General features: G+C 33.7%; 2 protein-coding genes across 4 annotated transcripts in view; one reads left to right on the top strand and one right to left on the bottom strand.

Moving 5' to 3' along the window:
* The window catches only part of DIP-lambda (Dpr-interacting protein lambda), a 159386-nt gene extending 144954 nt beyond the window's left edge, over positions 1-14432 (top strand). For all 3 annotated transcript variants that reach the window (XM_018446045.1, XM_018446053.1, XM_018446062.1), the window contains 6 exons: positions 136-321; positions 4501-4687; positions 9481-9612; positions 12037-12156; positions 13397-13567; positions 13903-14432. In XM_018446045.1, the coding sequence (XP_018301547.1) occupies positions 136-321; positions 4501-4687; positions 9481-9612; positions 12037-12156; positions 13397-13567; positions 13903-14240 (1134 nt within the window). In that variant the 3' untranslated portion in view covers positions 14241-14432. The remainder of the gene's footprint in view (positions 1-135; positions 322-4500; positions 4688-9480; positions 9613-12036; positions 12157-13396; positions 13568-13902) is intronic.
* A 6089-nt stretch (positions 14433-20521) lies between these two features.
* Dbp73D (putative ATP-dependent RNA helicase Dbp73D) lies at positions 20522-23292 on the bottom strand. The gene is made up of 6 exons (XM_018447456.1): positions 23172-23292; positions 22319-23031; positions 21997-22209; positions 21720-21930; positions 21141-21572; positions 20522-20941 (listed from the first exon to the last, which is right to left on the bottom strand). Exons 1-6 carry the CDS (start codon positions 23192-23194, stop codon positions 20554-20556), a joined length of 1980 nt encoding a protein of 659 aa, XP_018302958.1. The 5' UTR covers positions 23195-23292; the 3' UTR covers positions 20522-20553.
* Between the last annotated feature and the right edge of the window lie 1209 nt (positions 23293-24501).

Genomic DNA, 24501 nt, shown 5'->3' with positions numbered 1-24501 from the left:
AATTTTATTATATTTTCTAATTACATTCACACACATTTTCAAGCGGCTATCTTTCGATTAGAAAATACTCAGTTAATTGTAAAATTTCCGTTCTATCTGTATTTCAAAAAATAAAATTTTCTTTCGGTGTTCCAGGTAGCCTGGATAAAGTCGGATTCTCGAGCGATTCTAGCGATCCACACGCACATGGTGGCGCACAATAGCCGACTATCCGTCACGCACAACGGGCACAACACGTGGAAACTGCACGTGTCGAATGTCCAGAAGAACGACTCTGGTACCTACATGTGTCAAGTCAATACCGACCCTATGCGCAGTCAGGTGAGACAACAAACCCTATGGCCCGTATTCAGAACGCGCTTACAACGATTATAGCGCGCTAACATACTATACTTTACGTCACGCATATTATAGAATTTCAGAGATAAAAGCGCGTTCTGAATACGGGCCTATATGTTTATATAATCAAATATTGAAAGACACACGTAGAACAACATATTGTGATGCAATTAAAAGTCTAATTTATTTCTTTTCTAACAACGCTTTTGCGTATCCCCGCGTTTTTGCGTACACATCTTTCCATTATTATTTACTATTTTTTTTTTTATATGGCACGGGTACCCGCATTTTTTGAAATACCACAAATACCGCTTCACACAGTATTAATCCGGTACGTTAAAACACGTTGCGACGCACATCCGCAATAACAACGTATCTCTGTTAAATTAATTTCCATTTACCTTCCGCACGGCGCTTTATTTTTCGACGGCGTTTCCACGTTGGAATCGCGCGCACGACGGTCGTTACGCACGCGGCTCTATCGATTTCCACCGACAAAGCACCGCGTCGCATAGCGCGACGTAATTCGATTAAAAAGATCGAGGTTTCGCGCAATTTCGTCGGATCCATCCGATGGAATTTTTAAAATTCCATACACAAGCCCGACCATAACTTTTTAACGCGCGCTTTTTCTTCAACCCTCTCTGACCATTATTTGGCGGTGCAATATCGATTGTAATATCGGCCTATCGTTGCATCTGCAATTCAAAATCGAGAAGCAGGAGCTTTTACGTTATTTAAAGTAGAAGACCTCAAGTTGTCAAAATTAGAGTGGAGGCTTATCTCCAGATTCTTAAAGACTTCGCTTCATGTTCGAATTCTTATGTGTTTTTTCTTATGTGGATTTCAACAAATTTTTCTTTCTAACGAAAAATTAGTTGTTACAAGTATGTTATTAAATATAAAAATTTTATATGCGAAACAATGGAGAAAAATCAAAATTTAAATACTAATCGGGCTCTCGAAATTAAAAAACAATAATATAATATACGAACAATGAGAGCGTTAACACAGCGCGGGAATTTATATAATAGTCAAATGCGCAATTTATATAATAGTCAAATAATATTCACATAATATATTGAAATTGTACAATGACTGTCGATACAAACTTATTTGGACGTTTCGGTTTTCTTCAAACCATCTTCAATAAATTCGTAGATCGTCGCGTGGTTTTAATTATGTAAATTTTCGGTAAAGCGTAAGCCGTGCATTTAAAAAGGCACATGGAAAATTATTGCCGCCGTTAGAAGTGCAGTAAATGCGCATATATTGTATATCTTCGGGTGACTGTTTTCCCGTCGATGGTTCTCGGATCGGTCGTTCGAAATACCCCATCGTACCTTAAATCTCGAACCAAGTCGACAGTGAAATTATTTATCGCATTTACATCACTATCTTATCCACTTGAGACGCACATTCATCAAACCATTATCAGGCAGTTACTTCGTTCTTTCGTAAACCGGCGCTCGTAAGTTGGCAAGAAGATACTTTAAAAAAATCTTTATCGATATTAAAATGTGAGAATAAAGATGAAAGTATCGAAGCTACAATATGTAAATATTTTGATTTATTAATAAAGTTTTCAGAAATTTTTGGAAATATTAGCTAAATCAACTAATTTACAAAAAAAAAACACTAAATATACATGGGCTGTCCCGAATTTAAATGACCAAACTTTAGAAGCGTGTAGGAGATCGATAAAATAAAAAAAAGTTCTTTATAGATATGCTCATTTTTGCTTTTGTTTGGCCATTTACGAACCCAAATACGGGACATCCTGTATAAAATTAACATATATAGCCAATGTAAATTATATAAGTGATTAAATATATCTTTATATATGAAATGTATAATGGTAATAAGGCTCAATAAATAAAATATAAATGAGTAATATAGGGCTATGAGCCAAAGTTAATACACATGGTCAAATTTAAATAATAAAAATAAAAATAAGATAAACATACAATAACTTTAATCTAAATACCGGCAATAACAACAAACGTTTCGATCCTTCTCAATGTTGGAATTGAATACAAAAAATATCTTTATATATGATTTCTGATGATTTTTAGAAAGTCGTGATCCTGGATTTTTTTCCATTCATTTTCTATCTTCCTATTCTCTTTTCTTTTTTTACATATACATACACACATATATATATATATTACATGTACTCGTGTTATCTCACTCAAACTTATCATTTGTCTTGCTTGCACCACGACGAGCACTCTGGGCCCTTTATCTCGCCACAGGGCCGTATATTGCATCGGAAGGTTTCCCGCTCTGCCGGTCGCATTGAATTCCGTGGGACATGTGCACCGCACCACGACCAGTAAATTTGACCTACATTCACATTAACCCATAACACACCGGCGACCGCCGGTACGTGCTCAGGGACGTAAAACGATGTCTTTTTTACACAGCCACGGGACACTTTAGTGCGGTTTATGTCGACTGACGTCTCGCGCAAGGCGACGACACGATATTTCCGCCCTGACGGTGATGAAGTTAATGCTTAATGCTGCGTTATACATGTGCGAGATAATAAATATTATTCAGTTCTGTGTTCTCATTAGCTTATTACTACACTAATTGTTATTGATTCTTATGAATTATATACGTCTTGTTTGAATTTTGCAAAGTTACAACATTTTGCTTTAAACATCTTAGCTTAAACTTAAGATTTTTACTTGTGCTTTTTTAAAACTATAAAACTATTACCTAAATAAATTTGACTATCTTGGATTTGAAGATTCGTCAGAACATATTATAAATTTAAAAAGTTTATGAATTTCTTAATATATGTATAAACTGCTTTTCAATTAATGAAATTTGACAAAATACCTATGTCTTTTAGTTTTATTTTTTAATACTTTCATAATTGAGAAGATCTTTTAATTAGATTCTTTTTAAGTACTTTTGTATAAAAGGATTATTGAAAGATGTAAAGCAACGCGCGCGCGCGCGCGCGCACACACGCACACACGCACACACACACACACACACACACACACACACACACACACAGAGAGAGAGAAATTTTATATTGTTGTTTTTACGCTATTATTTTACCGCTGCAAATATATGGTACAACAATAAATTTTTGTTCTCTAATTAAACGCGGCTGAAGCTCAGATTTCGTCAATTATCAGGGAATTTTATTTTTTATCTATTTACGTATTTACGTGGAATAAAATATGTGAACATTTTACGTTTGCACGTGTGCTTCGGACTATATGATATTATTGTTATAGCAATATTAACTGTGAAATTTTTAAATGATATTCCACTGCGGTATTAAAATATTATTATTATGGTAGATGTAGATCTCATCTCGGCAAATTTCGTGTAATAATGGACGAAGCACGTTTACTAAATAAAAAAAAAAACAAATTCGTGTGATAAAAGAAGCAAATTCAAACCGGCGTTTATTTTATTTCGCCTAAAACCATAAATTTCGTTGCATGTTCGTTTCATCGAATTGGATAGGCTACGTGTACTATTTCACGTCCAGTAAATTCTATACTCTTGCACGTTATACCCCGTGTGAGAGTACCCTCATCGTGTACGTGCTTGGGACCGTAAAACAATGTACTTTTTTTCCAGTGAGTAGTTCGAGCCTTGTCTTTGCGCAGACGGCTTTAGTATGACCTCTCTACGAGCTGTTTACTCCGCAAAAAGGAATTCTTTCTAACTCTTTGATCTTTACATTCGTAGTGCATCAAAATGCAATTAATCCGTTCTTATCTTATGCTAGAAACAGTTTTAATAATAAAATGATTCAGATTGCTGCTGCACAAAGAACGCGATAACAGAAATTTGTAATATTCGACAGCCTGTATACAGTTTGAAGAGTAATTTTAAGTATTATTAATAGTTCAAATAATTCTGATGTGATATAAATTAAAAAATTAAATGAACAATGATGTTATTTAATTTTCATTTTACAACACATAATTATAAAATTCTGTTAGAGACTGATGATGTAATTTGATTCTCGCTAAGTATCAATTTATTATATAGTTTATTACATGAATTTTATTTTTAAACAAACTATATATATTGCAACATATATAATATCGTAGTGTTAAATGCTTAAATCTGAAATTTGAAGTTTCTCACGATACATACGAATCTTTTGTCTCCTTATTGTTCCAGATGGGGTATATGGAAGTAGTGATACCACCCGACATAATGGATGACGAGTCCGCAGATGGTATGGTCACTCACGAAGGAGGCAATATAAGATTGCGATGCGTCGCCACCGGTTCGCCGAAGCCTATTGTCACTTGGAAACGAGAAGACGGTCGTAACATTATCCTCAGAGAGGATGGGCAGAAACAATGTAAGTGTGCTACAGTACTTCCAAGGAACTTCTATAAGTAATTTCTTATCTACGACATCTTAAGCGACGCAACACTGGTTCCAAAAATTGAATTAAAAAAATTTTTTTAAACTTTAGTACTGGGACTTTTTTAATTAGAGATATTAAAAATAAATGAAGAATTTAATTTTCACAATAGGACGAATAATGAAACGCGGGTTTTCTATTCTAATTAAAAATTTGGGAGAGATATCTCATCTTTTTTTTTTATTATATATTAATATTTCTATAATAATAATAATGCGGGATGCGATAAATCAGACCTAGATTTGAAATGCATTCAAGGCCTCCGCCACTCGATGCTGATAATTAACGTTCATCACTATGAAAGGTATTCGATAAACATATATTAGTGGATACGTACATTAGTAGATTCGGGTACGCCGAGCTCAAAATATAACATGCAAACTGCTGTGCACTCTGATGAACTTATATTCACTTACCGTTGATATTTTAGAATAAGCTTTGAATCGCATTACATTCAGAACTCAGCATTCTCGTAAAATCGAGTTATCTGAGATTCCTTTGAAACCGCATGTTTCACGAACGCATTTGGCAAGATGACTATATATACATATATATATTTCGTCGGAATAATAACAGATTTAACAGAGTCAAACAGTGCAAATTACGACTGTCTGAGATACGCGAAGTGGGCAAAATGTAAACCGGATTTATTTATCTCACAGGATATTCCAAAAACAGAGCTTGCACTCTCTTCCTTCTAATAACCTTATATAATACCTTATATAATAATATATGTAGAATTAAAATCAAAACTTTCATTAATTAATATTTGCAAAAAATTTTGTGAATTTTGCGAGACTCCACGCAATGATATGTTGTATTATAAAGATGATTAAATTTAATTTGCACTCAAATTTACCTGCATTGTATTGTTAAATAGAAACAGATTGTGCATTCTGAGGAATTCCTTGATGCTTATATTTCATCGTAACCCGAATATTGTGTAGCCAATTATGTCTCCTTTTACTCATCATTAATAATTTCATATTCTCGAATTTAATGATACTAATTGGTTTCAGCGGAACAATAATGGTAATAATAACATGCAGGCGTTCGCTCGCATGCGACGTTTCCGAAATGTAAATAAAAACAAAGTATTAAACTCGCGATCGAATTTTCCTTTATAATTGAATTTAATATAACATCTCATTAGTCACAACCCTAATTAATAATTGTTTAATAATATTGTCTACAAAGTAGGAACAAATTTTGATTATGTATTAAGTCTGCATACAAATCAGTGTGGTTTGCTAAAACTTTAGTAGCAAACTTCTATTAAAATAACGATTTAACGAAATTTTTGTCGTTTGAGCGTTCGATACTCGATAGTAAAAATGTATTTCTCTGTTTAATTTAGAGAGATAAAACTGCCGAGAAATATTTAAAAAATACGAAAGTATAAACATAATATGAAGTAAGTATACTTTTAGATAGATTGTAAAGACAATTAGAAATTTAATAATTAACCACATTCAATTAATCCAGTTGTTGTAAAATATATAAATTTCTGCAAAGATATATCTCTTCAGAGTCTCGAAAATAATTCTGCTTATTTGTTATTTTAAAGTAGAGTTGGTCAGAGTGTTTGGAGTTATACTTTAAAGTTAAGGGTTTGACATTAATTTAGGATTCACACGTTCAAAGTTAACGTCTGACTTGGTATTGAATGCATGTTGAACTGCGAATTCTAACTGCGAAGCAGGACATATTGCAGAAACAGGGTCATAGGTAACGACACGCTCGTGCATGCCGACATGGTTCTCGGTCATCTTAGCCTTATTATTGAATTGCGTCTTTGATTCATTGCCATTGTTGAATGCGGAATAATTTATTGAATATTGCAGATGTCGTAGAAACTGTACAATAGAAAATACATAAATTCCATTATGAGAAACAGTATTTGAAAAGAGAAATCAAAATCTGATTTCGGAGAGAAGTTTATCGAGAACAATACCACGTCGTTATTGCATAAGTATTTATCTTAATTATCAGATATATAATATATCAGTATAAAGTGCAAAAGTGACATTTGATTTTATCGCTAATATAAATAACGAAGAGCCTTTGCGTAAGGATAAAAAATTTTCAGCTACAGGAAGTGATGAAGTGACGCAATCGTTTTTTTTATGAATATCATTGATAACATCCATTCTTTTCACGCCGTTAGACGGGATTAAGTTCAAGGAGAGTCAGCGATACGCTCCCAGGGAAGGAGGTGCCACGATTACGTCGATTCTCTAATTAAGACGACCGGTGCCGACGCGGTTGGAAAAGTGTCGGAGCGATAAAATGTCGAGGCGCATCAGCGCGGAATAATCGATCGTCTCTCGCGCTTACTCGAGCCCGTCGGTAATTAATTACAGCGCGCGAACGGTAATTTACACCCCGCGGCAAATACATAAGCACACTCCCCCACAATGCATACGCGGAGGGAAGAGGGAGAGGTATACGTCTAAAACCATAAATTATTACGACGCGCTGCTTCGAGTTTAATCGTAAAATAAATAAATCGATAAATACATATTCCACGTCGCGCCTCTCGCAACGTGCCATTCCCCGTTTCGTTATTGTCGCGATGCATGACTCCTCATTTCTGTCGGAAAGAACACCGAGGGAATATCTCACATTGAGATAGCGGACAAAGATCTATTTAGCGCCTCCCGCGGATTAAGAGAAATTGTAGAAGAATCGTTCTAGGTCCCGTAAACTTCAAGTGAACTCGTCTTCGCGATTAATCCTACCCGAAGGATTAAAGTTTAACAAAGGGTTAACGACCCCCGCGTGACGAGGTCGAAGACGAGGATCCGCTTGTCGTCCTTCGCGAGTTAAAGTGCACTTATTGACCGCTCTTACAAGCAATCCGACCACGTCACCCTAGGTAATCCTCGATCCGCTATACGCGGAGTACATTCCGTGTACAAGCTGCGATTTTGCTGGAAGGATCTCCGAATCCCCGACGACCTGTCCTCTTAGCGTCATTCTCGCTGGAGAGATTAGTCGAGGAGTTTTCGTGTGAAAAAAAAAATGAGAGAGCTCGAGAATTTTTGAGGCGGGTAGAGAGAACAGACATAAAAGAAGAAATTCTCCGATCGTAATCGCCACTTCGTGCCGTTTTCGTCTTCCGACTGCCATCGTTCTTTCCTTTGCCCACCCGTGTCAGCCTGATCTCCGAAGCGTCGTAAAAATAGACACCTGGAGAACATCCGGGGTGACACTCGTTAAACGCGGGAAGGACTTCGGCAGGAGATCGACGGAAAGGATCCGTCCGAGAAGGAGGAAGGAAGATAACGAACTTCCTGCTGATGCCTCCGTATATCGCGAAAGATGGAAGACGTAAGAGAACGAGTTCACCCAAGTTGGCAATCGAGATCTCTTCACTTCGCGGATGCGTCGTTCGCGACAACGTGACTTTCGTATCGCCGATTAAACGGAATTGCGGGACTGGATGTACGCTGTAAACTTTTACAACGCATTCCCGGTAACGACACTCAAAATTTGACGGTCGTCGGAACAATGAACTCCAGTTGACTGCCTGCCGTAGAAATTTAAGCGGTGGTTTTCGAGAAGTCTTTTTATATTGAGTTAGTAATAGGGATAAAAAAGTGCCAGGGATGCGCGTAAGTTAAAAATAATATAATTGTTGATTCAATTAGAGCGTTCGATAAAATACATAATTATTCTTAAGTATTATAAGCGGAAATTAGACCGATACACGGAAAGAATTTTTTCTTAAAGTTTACCCTGAAAATATGATAGTCGTGGAACAACATTGTATTTCGAAGAATTTTAATGTAAATCTCTCTCATTCATTAATAAAATTACGATAAAATATAAAGTATATAAGTTTGATTAATTTTACTGAAGTGCATGGTAAAAATCTTTAAAATATTGTGTTATACCATAATTACCATATCTTCAGGGTAAATTTTAAAAGAAAGTTCTTTCCGTGTAAGAATAAAATTTTCATAAGGGTAATATTTTTATTTGGCAAATATTTATTAATACGAAAATAGCAAGAAGAATTTTCTATTTTTCGAAGCGAATCTTGATATTTGATATTTATATGCAAATGTGCAAATACATTTTTCAGTTTTATAAACTGAGCGCTGATTCAGAATGCGTTCCGTTTTCACGCTCACACGTTAAACACCAGTTCATCCTTGTTGTCTATCAAATATCAAACATGGATAAATGATGCTTACAAACACTGTAAGCGCAAAACTTGTCTCTTATAAGACATATAATTATTAAAGTCCTTCAAAATAATGTTTGAAACTAAATAAATAATTTCTGTGATAATTCGATATTAATTTTTATCTTTTTCTCCGTTCTTAACAATACTGATGATTCATGTCATCAAATTTTAAACAATACTCTCACGTGAATTCAACTGAAACTTTCATGTTGAAAATATATTTTCATATGAAAATTATGCTAGTGATTTTATGTAGACGACACATCAAATACACATTCAACGCAAATCTCAGTAAACTTTATCGGAATTTATTCATCGTACCTGAAGTTAATAACATCTACATAAACTGTGGCCACATGCAAAATTATTAATGTTGTATTAAAAATACGATATTAAAACATAAATTTTTGCAATTGAAAGAAAGTAGATAGAAAAAAAATATAGATTATTTTGTCTCTCGGGAGATATTATATCGCACAAAGAAGATATGTGCGATGTTAAAAGTGCTAAATATTGATCTTCCCGGTTGCAGCTCTGAAAACCTTCGTCGGTGAAACGCTGGAACTGACGGGAGTACTTCGGCAAGAGATGGGCACGTATCTCTGCATAGCCAGCAACAATGTGCCACCGACGGTCAGCAAGCGTTACTCCGTCGATGTTCACTGTAGGTATCACGCCGCGATGCGGACGTTAATTAGCCGTTGCCTCGTCGTCGTCGCGTTGAATACATTACCAGGGCAGAATACCCGAACATCATCCCAGTCATGTTCTCACGATTGTCGAGCAACGGATATAGGCGCTGTCAATCACACACATTAATGAAATGTATTATGAAAGCTTCAATTTCTCGAAATAAAAAACAATATGTTATTTATAGAAGATAAAGCATCATAATTGAATGATAATTAATTACAAAGAAACGCGATCGTCTGAAACGTTATATTTTGATTTTAAAGGTTATTATATTGAAGGATTTTCCCCCGGATTCGTCCCTGCGTGTTATACTGCATAATTACTCGCTGTCTTTCATAAGTTCACGTATGACAAGACGGATAAAGATGAGAGCGTTAATTAATTGTTTAATTAAACCTATATATAATGTTGGGTATATAATGATTATAATGCTGCTAAGACAATATGTGCTTGGAACAACGTTGTATCGAAATATTACACTTCTATAATGCATCTTCCAAATTTTAACTAATTGTAAGATGTTTATAATTATACCTATTAATTAATAATTTATTCTCATATTTTTTAAATTTGTGATAAGTTTCTCAGATTATATATATATATATATATGTATATATATATATATATAATTTGATTTTTTACTGACAAATTTTATTATTGTAAATAATTTGTATAATTCGTATACCTTGATGAAAAAATTTTTTAGTTTTTTACATTATTTTCTTTAGAATTTTTATATAAATTTCGTGACTGTCAGAAAATTTTTTAGATTTTTTATATGATTTGGAATACTTTTCAGAAATGCTGAGAAAGTCTATATATTTTTTTTAGAATTCTTTGTATATATAGATTCTGAAATATGTTAAAATTTTTTTATTTTGTACAACTTTTTTTCGATAAAAATTTATAAAATCTCAAGTAATTTAAGATATTTAGTACACTTTACAAATTTAAAATGTGAAAAATTCTTAAAAGTATTATGAGATATTATGAAATTCTTTTTATCGGGATAATCATGAATTTTAAAGGTAGTGCGGCGTTTTCATTTCAATTATGTCGAGCTCTCTTGTAAATGTACTTTATTATAATGTACTTTAATTACTAGTGAGAATTATATCGATTATTAACGCTTCTTCAATATCGGCGGTAAAACTATCATCTGGCTTCTATACAGCGCTGTGGTTAGGAATATACCGATAGAGATTTTAAACAGGAAATGAGGTTGAGTTAAATTTTAAAACATTTTTCGATATCTATATTACCACAATTTTCCATTCAAAAACTTTTCCCCTAGAACTACCGCACAACTTTGTTAATATTAAACAATACAAAAAAAACTCAATCATTAGTACACTATAACGAATATTTTTTCAATTTTTTTAATGATCAACATTAATTGTAATTTGAAATATTTATATATTTTGATATTTTTATTTCGCTATATTGTTACACATTTTTAAGTATTTTTTTTTATATGTCACATACAATAATAACGCAAAAACAAAATTGTTTGTTTTAATGTTGAGCAATCCAAAGTTACATCACTGGAAGACAACGTTGTTGCGAAAAGTATGCCAATAACATTCTTCTAGGAGAAACAATAGAATTACCGGGAATGCGCGCATTGTTCGCAACGCTATACGCCGCGCGTATCGGGAGTCTAAAAAATCACCGTGCAATTTGGTTAACGGCATTCGCAAATGAAAACTTTATCAACCCCCGAAGTTCACCCGCGCAGGGCGTTTTTCTCGCGCGTGAAACTTCCGGCCGCGCGCTACTGCAAAATTAACTGGCGGGCTTGACGATTTATCCACGTCGTCGCGGGTCGTGTAAATATTTGAGCGCAAAGGGTTTCGCATTAATTCGCTGCTTACGAAATGTAATATTAACCCACCGTTGGCGCCCGTGCACAAAGTGCGACAGAACCAGTTAATTCTTGAATGAGAAGCACGCGGTTTCCTTTGGGATTCCAAACGTATTTTTCACTCTATTTTTTTATTCCATCTATTTTGGTCTTCTGTCTGACCTCATTTTGCTCGCCTCTAAATAACACGTAAAATTTTTTTGCCTTTATCATAACTCTTTTTTAATTAACCAAGTAATCATTTAAGATAATCTTCGTAATCTTCTTAGGACAAGAAATGTTGCGTTAAAAAAAATATGAAGATTTATACAAGCAAAACTGAAGACGTGCAGAATAAACGACACATAGTTACTCATTGTTATTTTATTTCGGATGTAATATTAACAATGCACGTTTTTTGTTAAGCGCAAAATATTTGCTCGAGGAACAAACAACTGAAAAAGACGATGGGGTAACGTGCTATTCTCCATCGATGTTAGAGGCTATATTATTATTTCTTAATTGCGATAATTTAATGATCGGTTGTTTCAGTTTCACCTCTTATTAAAGTGACAAATCAATTAGTGGCCGCGCCAATTAATAGTGACGTCGTGCTGCAATGTTACGTCGAAGCGTCGCCGCACGCTATGAATACTTGGTACAGAGATGCAGGTGAGAAATGACAGAATATTTCATACAATCTACTTTTCGTATGATCTCCTATTTCCATAAAGCGTGAATTATCTGTCTAATTTGGGAACAAATACTTTCTAATGTGAAATCTGTTTTTGGAAACTTCGGAGTACAAGTACTTTTGGATTCGTAAATCACTGAAAAAATAATCACTGTCTCGCGAATTAAATTAAGTCCATCCAAGAATTTACTAAAATTTGAATTTGATAATCAGACACCCCATAATTTGTATTATCTCACATTACACTAACAGATTTACACTCTTGATTAACCATAGAATGACTGCAATCAGTTTCTAAAGCGGAAACGCCAACGTACCATAATAATATTGATTGCAAGTCAGAATTGCGTTAGATTGAAAATCTGTGCATCCACGCAGACACGCACGTATATACACACACATACACACATTTCACGCGATTGTATTATAGTTTTGTCACGAAGAGACTTTTTGCACTAGACGCGTTAATCAAATATGTAAATTCGTGAATTGCTCGTAAACGCGCTGCCGCTCCGAAAAAAAAGCTCCCATAAATTTCCCGTCAAAATCAATGCGTTTGAAAATTTTTGATTAACGACAACAGTTTCTCATGGATGATTTCAAAGCATTACTTTATGCTGCACAATAAACGATACGCAAATATTGAAAAATACATATGAGAATAATTGACACAGTTGTATAGCAAAAATTGAGTCATTTATATCGCTCTGATTGGAAAACCATAAAAGCGTTGTTTGTAAGCTACACATTTCTCTTGCGAGTTATTGACTCGAGTGTGGGTACGAATATATGTTTTTCATCCTGTTTATTTAATCCTTTATTTTTTTTTTGCAAAAATCTGTACTCCCCGGTCTATTAGTAGTAAGAACTTAATTTATCAAACGTTAGCTGTCTTTGATGTCAAAGTAAACATTTTATTTTCGAATATTAAAGCGTATTTGGAAGCATACTTGGAACGTGATTTAAACGTTTAATAAACTAGTCGTGCGCACTGTTTTAAAAAATTAAAGTTTTAAAGTTAAATAATTGTCTGTTATTCGACGCGTTTTAAATGAGCAGTATTTTACTGGAATCGTACCAGCCTATATTGCACGATTGTATTTTTGATCGCTTTTGTGGGGCAGAAATTGAATTCCGTGGCGAACGTTTCTGCTGCACATGAAAGAGCCGTGCAATTAAAAACAGCGCAATATTTATTTCCATTCGCTTTCTATTTAGGCGAGAAACTGCTGCCCAGTGACAAATACGTAATGACGGAGCAGCCGTTGAACGAGTACTCTTGGCAAATGAATCTCACTGTCAATTCCCTGGAAAAACGGGACTTTGGTGGATACGTGTGCTCGTCCGTCAACGCGCTCGGGAAGTACGACGGCGTAGTTCGGTTGCAAGGTACAAAGAATTCTCTGATATGATATAAAATTATATTTTGTCTGCTCCTATCTTCTTCTCCAATAGCTCATTCCTGATTATAAAACGAGTAATATATTCTGCAATACATCTGACAGTATTTAAAAATAATATTCGGTCTTTGCAATTTTCACGTGTGTGATATTAGAAGGACTACAGAATTTTCTATTACTTTTCATCAATAAATTAATAAGTTTTATCAGTAAATTCTAAAAACTTATTTTTTTACATTAGCGTTATTTAATATAATTCTCTCAACATTATTATCTTGCGGCATATTACGCATATACCACGATGTTTTATCATTTCCTGTTTAGAGCTGCACCTTTCTGCGAAGACGACACCGACGACACTCATGAAGAACACGGATATTAGGCAGCGCAAGAAGCCAGTAGTGAAGGGTAAAAAAAAGAACAATAGCAGCGGCAGACGAGGATACGCGGGCGGTTTCGAGGAAGGTGATTCCGTCAACAGCGATGATGATTTTGGTACCACGCAGATCATGACCGGTAGCACTCAAGAGATCCAAAGAACGGACAGGCCCATCGTGCCTTCCTTACCGCAACCGCCTTGGGTCACCGTAAATGCCGCCAATCTCAGGCATCCTTCGGTGTCCGCGATCTTGCTTTTGCTTCTTCTGCCGACCACCTTGTAAGACGAATGGCGAAGAACTTCAGAAATAAACAGTGATTATGAGAGAAACAGCGATTATAAAGATCCACGAGTCGACCGAAAAACAATAAATTTAAAAGATTTCGATTCTGCGCGACACAGGTAGAAGGATTAATATTTGATGAATTAACGTTGATTTAAAGTTTGAAGCACTGACTTCTTGAAATTTTTTAGATTAACACACGTTTGGAATTATTGTGAATTTTTTAAAGTAATTTCTTTATGCTTTTATTGTTTATATTATTAAATATATATTTAACTGTAAACTTATTTGAAAATTTTAAATACAATTACGTTTTATTTTACATTAACATGACCATATTTCTTTTTCTTCTACAATAAAGTCAATCTTAAAATATTCAATGTTACATAACTACCTTGTAGGAAACGATTATCTCCGCTGTTAATAATGGCGAAAGTTTTCTCTCAAAGCTTGTCAGAATATATTTAAAGAGGGTAATCGTTATAAAGAAATCTCTGAATATTACGAACTCTTCTGCTTTAATCATTATTTGATGTACTTTACGTTTTTTGCGATGTCAAAATGCTTTCTCGGATTACGTGCCTCGCTCTAAGTATTGATCGCGAAATCCAATATCTTTGAAGAGTAGAAAACCTATCTATTTAAGGGGAGAAAAGCCTGATTCCAACGGAATCTGACATCGACTGCTTGGTTATTATCTTCATTACCCTCTATCATTTATTATATATAATTCCCTGGCAGCTTTTATCTTTTTAATCATGACTTTAAAGTAAACATTAAATTTGCCATGTGATTACTCTAGTAATCTATCTTTGTAAAATTATAGTTTACGAAAATTTTAAGAAAGCTTTTATTTTACGAAAGTTTTTAAGATATTGAAAATATATAAAGCATATTTTTACTAAAGAACAGGATAAGTCATTTTCTTCTTCTCAGTTAAATCATTGCGATATTTAACTTCTTGTTCATGAGAGAATTAATATTTCACGTATCGTCGGACACCATTTGCATACGAAACTATTATAAATTCAGGATAGAGATTAATGAATGAACTTAGGAAGGCAAGCAAAAGGGTCAGTTAGGGACACCTCGTGGATCTTCATTAGTCGTCTAAAAGTAACGCAAAGGGACGCGCCATGCGTACGCGACAATCCTATCTGGGTAGGTCAGTCCCTCTGGCGATGATTGTAAATATAAATGAAGGTCGAGTAAATTCGGTCAAAATGTACAGAGAAGAAAATGACTCTGCTTCCGAGTTATTTAGACCTTACGACAGTGCTTCTAAAATTTTGCAAATAAAAAATCCTTTGAAATACACAGCATCTTTATTGAAAAACTTTACATTAAATAATTGCACGAAAATATAGTTTTATAAAAATTTTATGAAACCAAAGACTCTTGTGTTCTATGATATTTCAAATTTTTATTCAATCCATTATCACAATTTAAACGATTATAAATTGGCGAGTCCAATTTTTCTTTAAAAATATTTCTATAGCACTGTTTGAGGATTTGAGACTCGTGATGGGAATAGAGTCGAGAGGATGAAGCAAAGTCACGCTGAAGAAAGAAGAAAAAAAAAGAAATAGGTCTTCCCCTTATTCGATATAACAAGGATATATTTCTAGATGCGATCGGATGTAGTCACTGCTGCGACCAAAAAGACTCTGTCGAAACTTTCGACAGGGTCTCTGTAAATATACGCGACACGATGTCAACACGTGAGTTAGAGAGGGTTTTCCTCTCTCTCTCTCTCTCTCTCTCTCTCTCTCTCTCTCTCTCTCTCTCTCTTTCTCTCGTTTAGATGTAACCGGCGATTAATCGGACTGTAGATAAAATACAGGTCAAACAAGTTCGTGCATCGCTCGATCGACACGGCGAACACGGAAAAAGGAGATAACATCGGGGTGCGAATGTGCCGGAACTGCGAGATGAGTTCTCTGTGCCGACATCCTGCATGCTGCAGAGTTCGTGTAGATCTCGTCGTGGCTATTGAATTTAACTGTTCAACAGACCTTGCAAAAAGCCGAAGCAAGAGGCAAACAAATCTGTAGATCGAAATAGACTGATCGAAGAATAACACGTCTTGTTTTTTTAACGCTATTTATCGGAAAACTGTTTTGCATCAGCTGTTTTATGAGAGACGTTTTTATCGTGCAGAAGAAACACGAAATTTACGCGATGCACGAACTTTCGATTCGACATTAAGAGTTCTCGCAAATTAATGTTCGTATTTTTGCCGCTTAGAGTTGAAGTACATGGAATAAATATGTATTTCAAGATATAAGTTATTCCTTTTACTTCGTACGTGCGAACGTTAATAATTGAAACACATTAGCATAAAAATTAAAAAGATTTTACATTTTATTTTCAACAAATGTCGTATAATCTCTTTACTTTATATATTACATCTTCTCTTTATATTATATTCATATTAATAGCAAAGAATCTACTTATAGATATATATAGACAGCAAAAAAGTTCATGAGCTTTTCTATAATTGAGCGGTCCGAAATGCGATAACGTGGGCTAATTGATCCTGACGAGCTCTATGGAGCTTCTATGAATTACTCTGTATATATACATAATTTCTTGTTTCTAACATTCGCTGTTGTTCAAAAATAAATCGTTGTGTGCTGTTATTGTTGCTGTTGATAATTGCAAATGTATCGATATAAAATACAGAGGATCGACAAAATATCGATATAAAATACAGAGGATCGAAGTTTTGTCAAAGAAAATTAAATTTAATCGAGATTCGCGCGCGCTCAGGCTCCTGACCCCCGTTTCGCTGGAGACCGTTTGCGGCCCCATTTCGTCTTCCACAATACTTTTTTATCTTTCCATGAGCATCTGTCGCGACCAGGATACTGGACAGGCTAAATGTGCGCTCGACTATCGCAAATTGGCGTGGCTTAATTCGGTCGGTGCACTTTTACGATTAGATGAGCCGACGTATACTGTAGTCCGAACGCAGAGCGGAGGGCACGACAATAAATACGGTATAGTGAAGTCTCGTCAGATCGGACTTTCATTTAGCTTAAAAGCTCGCTAGAAAATGCCGGCAGTTTAATATTGCTTTCCCGTTATTCTTTCAGGAAATATCCCATTGTGAGATTTATCGCAAGATTCGTCATATTGATTTAATTGCGCTTAAATATGCGGTTGTTATCATCAATTATTCAACTGAAATTCGCATGCGTTAAATAAATTAATGTAATGAAAACGCCGACACGTTGTATTATTAGATGTACAAAATATATTTTTTTAACGTTCATTTGCATTAATGCCTTTATTGTAAAATTCAAAGGATCGATCCTGTATTGTAAATAATATATTATTGCATTTACATATATTATACACTTAATGATAATACATATTGCAATAATGCAAGGCACTTTACAAAAATCCGGCGAGTTTTTAAGCACATCACAGACTTGCTTGACGCACTTCATATTAATAACATAAAATATGCAAGGTATATAAAAAATACATCGTGCACATATATTTCCGTAGTTATAGCGTACTCGATGAAGTGAAAAATTTGGTTGAACTAAATTTGAAATTAATTGAAGAATATGATACTTCATTACTTCATTCACATTATTTATTTTCGTCCTTAAATTTTGGTTTATGAAATTACTAGAAAAAAGTATTAGAGCAAACAACATTTTTTTTCATTTATTATAAGTGTAATAAAAAAAACGTACATTTTTATATACTCTGTGTATGCAATATATACATAATGTACATTTTTTCATATACGTAATATATAAAGTCCCATTAAGCAAAATCCATTGGATATCCTTTTATTATAAGATACGCTGTTACAAGAACGCAGCAAAAATTCATCGGCGTTAAGTATAAAAATAAACAAAAATACATATACACAGCAACGAGACATATGAATCATATAGGACCACGTTTAAAAAATGTATGTACATACTCTCGTATTACATATTGATGAATACATATATGTAAATAACACAGAAGCTGTGTATGGACGTTCGGATTTTCGAGGTAAGCGTTTAGGATTCGTTCGATTCGATGTATCCTCGAACGAGACTAGATTTTGTAATAATATGATATATATATTATATATAGAAAGCGGGTTCGTAAGGCGGGTGTAACATAATGAAAAAAAAATCGTACGCACGATACGTGTATTCACGTACAGTTACTTATACATACTTTAGATGTAAGTAAGTGTGAATTTTGCTCGTTCGTTAGAAGTTCAGACAACGAAAGTCCGAGCGGATGCTTTCAACGAGCTGCTAAATTTTTGGGAAACGTCAACAATTTTGCAGGGAAGAGATCGGCAATCAGAGAGTCTCATCTCTTGAATATAAATTTACTTATTAAATATTCGAGAAGCGTATATATAATTTTTCAAAAAGTTTATTATTATATAATTCTAAATTTAAGCTTTCTACCACAAGAAAATGTTTAAAATTACAAAAATTTTATATTTTTAAGACTGCAGTCACAAAGACTATATCTTTTAATTCATACTTAGTTAAATTTTGCTTAGCTTTATTTAAATGTTTTTTATACTTTACGTCTGTTAAACTTTCTCTGCATTTAACATAGTTTATATCTATAACATTTTATATGTTTACATATACTTATTATATGTTTATTATATATATATATATATTGATTACATGTTTTATATATTTACAGTTTTTCTTTATCCTTGTTTCCACAGCTTTTTTAGATAAAATTTTTTCATATATTATATGTATAAAATTCTCTTTTATATGAAATAGTTGACACATGACAAAGAATTGCCGATCTTTGCCTCCATATCCATCACAGCAGTCAGATTGTTAATCATTAATGAATTCTACGAGTGAATTGGGGGAGTCGCGAAGGCCTAAGGCTACGAATACGCAAAATTTGAAATGAAGCTATCATACCTCCATATTAAATTTTTTAACAGAAAAAGCGAATATCAATCGCAAATGTTTTCGTTTGAAATTCTTGAGAAAACCGAAGGTCAAACTGTCTATCAGCGCAATCCGTCTCTGATTTTCGGCGAGCGAAGTACCTACAACACGATTGTTTGTAATTGTTAACGATGCGTTAGTTAAATAGAAGTCTATGAGCATTGATGGAAAATGATTTAAAAGCTTGTTTTTGGGGGGAATCAACATCTGAATGGTCAGTGTCCTTCAACGTCTATTTAATGTAACAACGATTGCAGTTGCACAATACGAAATTACAGCAACAATCCTGACGGGATTTGAACATGACCGAATTACAAGTTTGAATTACAAGTTTGAGGGTGCTTAAACTTTGGCCGGAGTTATGTAATTGAATGTCATGTAAAAATAATGCGATACTGAAGAGAAAGCGCACAATTTATAACGAAAATCAAAATTTACACATTGTACATTAATATGGTGAAAGGTATCGCAAAATGTAAACGTCAAACGCATATATAAATGTATCGTAAGGGAGGGAATGCTGTTTATGATTAAACGTGAATTGATTAATTAGTCACATAAATAATCACTTTCCATATTATTCACTTTTTGATACTTTACGAACAGCATTGCCGTACAGATATAGACTTCCTTAAAAAAACTTCTTTAAAAAAATCTTTCGATATCTGTTTACCCCGGAATCTATTTTCTTTTTTAAATTTAACGAAAGTTAAAAGTAGATACTTGACTAAATTTAATACCGATCTAGTATAATCGTTGAACGATGCTATGCTGCACGTTGCACGATTATATGCTGTGGCTTGTATTTCTGCGAAAATCAAGCCGTCATGAAATTTTTTAACAATTTGATTAGAGAATTTAGTCGAAGGAAGCTGCAACATTAAAGAAAAATTCAGTGCGATGAGTTCCAGGCAATGAAGCCATACACAGCAATAATAGTAAATAACTTGTGTCTGCATTGTTATCCGTAAATGCGACGTCGTTTACCTTTTGTAAATTAAAAACTGTGAATACATTGCCTTCAACGGAATAAAGAACAATGGGAGTAATAACTAGTATACAATTCGAAACAAGATTTACCGCGACTACCCATAGAACGAATCATAGGGAATGAGCATGATGTACGATACTATTAACTTCAGACAATAAAATGTTATTATCGATGTTACCTTATTATCTGTACTTGATATGTTTCTTCTACAGCACCTTTTACAGCATAAAGCTTAACAGATCAACTGTTAAATAAGTATAAATTCTATCGTACAGGATTTTTGAAAGGTAATTGATAACTAAGTATTACATATACAAGTATTATGCAAATAAATTTGTGCACATTCTTTTATTTCACTTTTTTAACATAAATATTATTTTGCATTTTCATTTTGTTTCGTCACGTTTGCCACACGTCTACGTTTAGTAGCCTTCGTTCGTTCCAAGCTTTGATTCTTCTCTTTTTCAAGAATCTCTGTCAATTTTGCAAGCTGACGCTCATAGTCAACCGCATTTGCAATGGCATGCAACTTCATTTGTTCAATGTTGGGCACGGCTTTATGTGCACCACTTAACATTTGCTTGAATATCCCGATCTGATTTGCTGTGAGTATGGACACCGCAGTTCCCGGTTTTCCAGCACGCCCGGTCCTACCAGCTCTATGTATGTAACCCTTAATGTGTTTCGGGAGATCGTAAGATACAACCAACTGCACATCCAGAATGTCCAAACCTCTAGCCAGCGCATCCGAACTTATTAATCTAAAAAAAATAATCAACATTAATTAAATTATTGAAGCTAAACAATTTTTTTCCTTTTTTGCTTTAGATATAAAATACAATTTATTTTATTATCTTATCCTCTTAGCATAATTAGAATAAAAAAATATTCATTTCAAGACAGAGACATTTTTTTTTGTAAAACTAGAATAATTTTACTTTGTTAAAGCACAAAACTTACACATGTATCTCTCCGTTTGCGAATTTGCCCAAGATACTCTCACGTTGCTTTGACGCGAGTTGGGCGGATAATTCTCCTACTGTGACATTCCGTTCTGACAAGAGTAACTGCATCAAAAGCGCCAGTCTATGTGCGTGTTGTCCGGAATTTGTGAAAACGAGAGTCTTAGGAATATCGTGTCTCGTCAACAACTGATATAGGACAATTGGTTTGTAGCTAGGGGAACATTCCACCGCGAGTTCCGTTAATTCTCCTGGACTCGTATAACGTCCGACAAAGTCACCTGCGACCTCATCTAAATTTATATCAGTATCTTTGTCGGTCACTACGGTTGTGAACAATTTTGGTTGGAAAAGACCTAGTCGACTCAATTTTTCAGGATCTTGCGACAAGGTTGCGCTAAATAATAGCTTTTGAGCTGGTATAATTTTGCTGTTCAAAAAATGATAAGTTAGAATAACTTCTCAAACATACACATAAGATAATCGCCGAAATAAAAATTATTCCTTATATACATATATTATAAAGAAATATATTGCCTATTATAATTTCTGTTAAACAATTCTATTAAAAAATTACCTTGAACGCATGTTTCCAAGTGTCAAAACAGGAGGCCGAGAATGAGGTTCAGGTAAATACTGTAGCCATTCTGTTGCGCGATCGGCTTCATCGATGACAAGAAATTTTAGGAAATCCAAGGAAAATCCAGGAGTCTTTAATATATGATCTAATAAGCGACCAGATGTCGCGATTACTATGTCCACTTTGGATAAGTATTTCCCCCTTTCAGCTTTAAAAATAATTTTATTAAATCATTATTTATATCAATTTAATTCAATGAGCATTAAATACATACTTTTTTTAATTATACTCTTTTGCTCTTGCTCAAATGAAGATGCACCCGAAAGTAAGCCCACCTTCAGATCTGTATGAGAAGTATAAGTGACCATTACTTTATGAATCTGTGCAGCTAGTTCTTGCACTGGCAAGACTACCAAGCAACGAATTTTTGGTACGAATCGTGTTTGTAATTCTTGTACAATTGGTAACACATAAGCCAGAGTTTTGCCTATAAAATTATATAAAATTACTTAAATACAAAATAATATTAAAGTATGTACTACTTTTAATCAGTAATTAATAATTGTATTATTATCATTGTTATTGAAAATACTTACCACTGCCTGTAGGAGCAGATACACAAGTATCTCTTGGCCACCATCCCAATTTCCTATCCAGGTTGCACTTTTGTAACCATTTTATTATACCAGATTGAACCGGAAATAATTTAACAATGCCATTGGCTCTTAAAACTTCTATCAATTTTGCCTCCAAAATTGATTCTAATTCTTCCAATGGAGGTCCACTATTTAAATCAGCAGATATAATTTCGGGGTGTGCCAACCAATCTGGTAACACTCTCTTCACTTCACGCTGCTTTTTTCGAGACTTTGCGCCTAATATTATAAAATTGTTCTGTGAGGGTATTTCCTTGTTTGTAGTATCTTTATCATCATTATTTTCTTCTGCTAAATTCTTATCTTTTTCTTCTAAATCTACATTATTGTCTGTTGCAACAGAATGAAGTTTGTTCTCAATATTTTTCTTCTTTTTCTTTTTCTTTGTTAATACTTTGGCTGTTTCTATTGTTTGTTCATCAATTTTCTCACTGCTAACAATTTCGTCCTCAATATGTAAGTCATTAGTTTTCTCTGCTTCAAGCAATTTTTTTTTTTTCTTTTTCTTAGGTTCCTCCAAATTGTTTTCATCCTCATTTAATGTGGATTTATTACTTGCTGCTGCCCTTTGTCTTTTACGCTCTTCTATTCTCTTCAGCAGTTCGGAAAAATGATTTGTTTTATTTTCAACCTCCTTGCTTTCATCTTCGTATCTGTATATAATACACATATTCTACATTAATTGTATATAATACACATATTTTACCACATAAATAGAATTAATGGATAATAATTTTCATACAAGATTATATCTCATGCAATATGATCGTTTGACAAGATTTATATTTCCTACCTGTTTATAACAAATAAGCTCATCTTTTTTCTAGATATAATTTATCACATATGCAATACAATATAACGTGAATAATAACAATAAAATCTTATAGTACAATTATATTTCAAAATTACTGGCATTTATTTTATATCGTTAACATACATTAACAATTTAATAATGACGTTTAATCAATAATTTTTATTTGTGTATTAATATCTTTGAAGTAGAAGTGTTCTTCAGTTAATAATTAATTACAATAAGCCGAGAAATCAATAATCGCGAATAAACTTATAGACACTCCAAGTTATTGCAAAGCTACACGTGAATTTTTTATAGGTTAGTTAGACGCAGTTAGAGATTAGGTTAGATAACGATCAGGACTGCATTGTGCTGCCATGTTTCGTGGCAAATAAAGACACTTTCTCACTCCATCAATAAAGTAGTAATATTACATAATTATATAATTGTAAATAATAATTAGCAACTGTATTAATTATATTGTTAATTATAATTGTACATTGTAAAAATATTCTTACGAATTTGCTTACTAATTATACGGTGGTGATAATAGTTCACATCTGCAGTATTGACCCAATTGATGTTAATTAACATCAATTAAAAATGACGTATAGTCAAATGAAATTCTAAGCATAGTTTTATTGCTATACGTTAGACTTATGACATCTCAAAGAAAGTCACTTATTTGAACAACTAAGAAAAACTTTATAGTCATTAACTTATTATTTTGCTTTAATCATTATTATAAAAGATATAAGATTATAAAAAAAATTAATCAATAAAAAGACATTTTCTTTTAATCGCAAATTATAACATTTTGCAAAACTCAATATACAGTTACTTAATCTCGATCGAGATCGATCTAAATGTAAAAATTCCCCAGTAGATAAACTGTGGTATAAACATGTAATTAATATTCAATGGCTTTCGTCGATTGGCTTGCAAGTTCAGTCTATCAAAAAAATTTCGTTATCGAGTTTGCAGGTCGGCGATAAATTGCATGCCAGGGCAGAAGTCGCGCGCATGCATTCGAATGAGTCTCGAATAAAAGATTATTCATTTATATCACGAGCAGAGACCCCTAGGTAGAACACTGTAATGTCGTAAGTCATAATTAAATCATAACGATCATCATTTGTCACTTAAAAATGAACTTATAGGACAAGTAAGGCTATGATGATATCTTTACGTAATATATTAATTATAGGAGCTTTCCAGCAGAGGCACAAATTGACACGAGAGTCATTCTTATCTTTGTTTCTTACCCAGATAGCACAGAATAATTATGATAAATATTTATTAATATTCATTTTTTGAAATATTATATAGA

The sequence above is a fragment of the Mycetomoellerius zeteki genome, unplaced genomic scaffold, assembly GCF_001594055.1.
Source record: "Mycetomoellerius zeteki isolate Tzet28-1 unplaced genomic scaffold, Tzet1.0 scaffold105, whole genome shotgun sequence".
Lineage (NCBI taxonomy): Eukaryota > Metazoa > Arthropoda > Insecta > Hymenoptera > Formicidae > Mycetomoellerius > Mycetomoellerius zeteki.
This window is presented reverse-complemented; position numbering and strand designations above follow the sequence as displayed.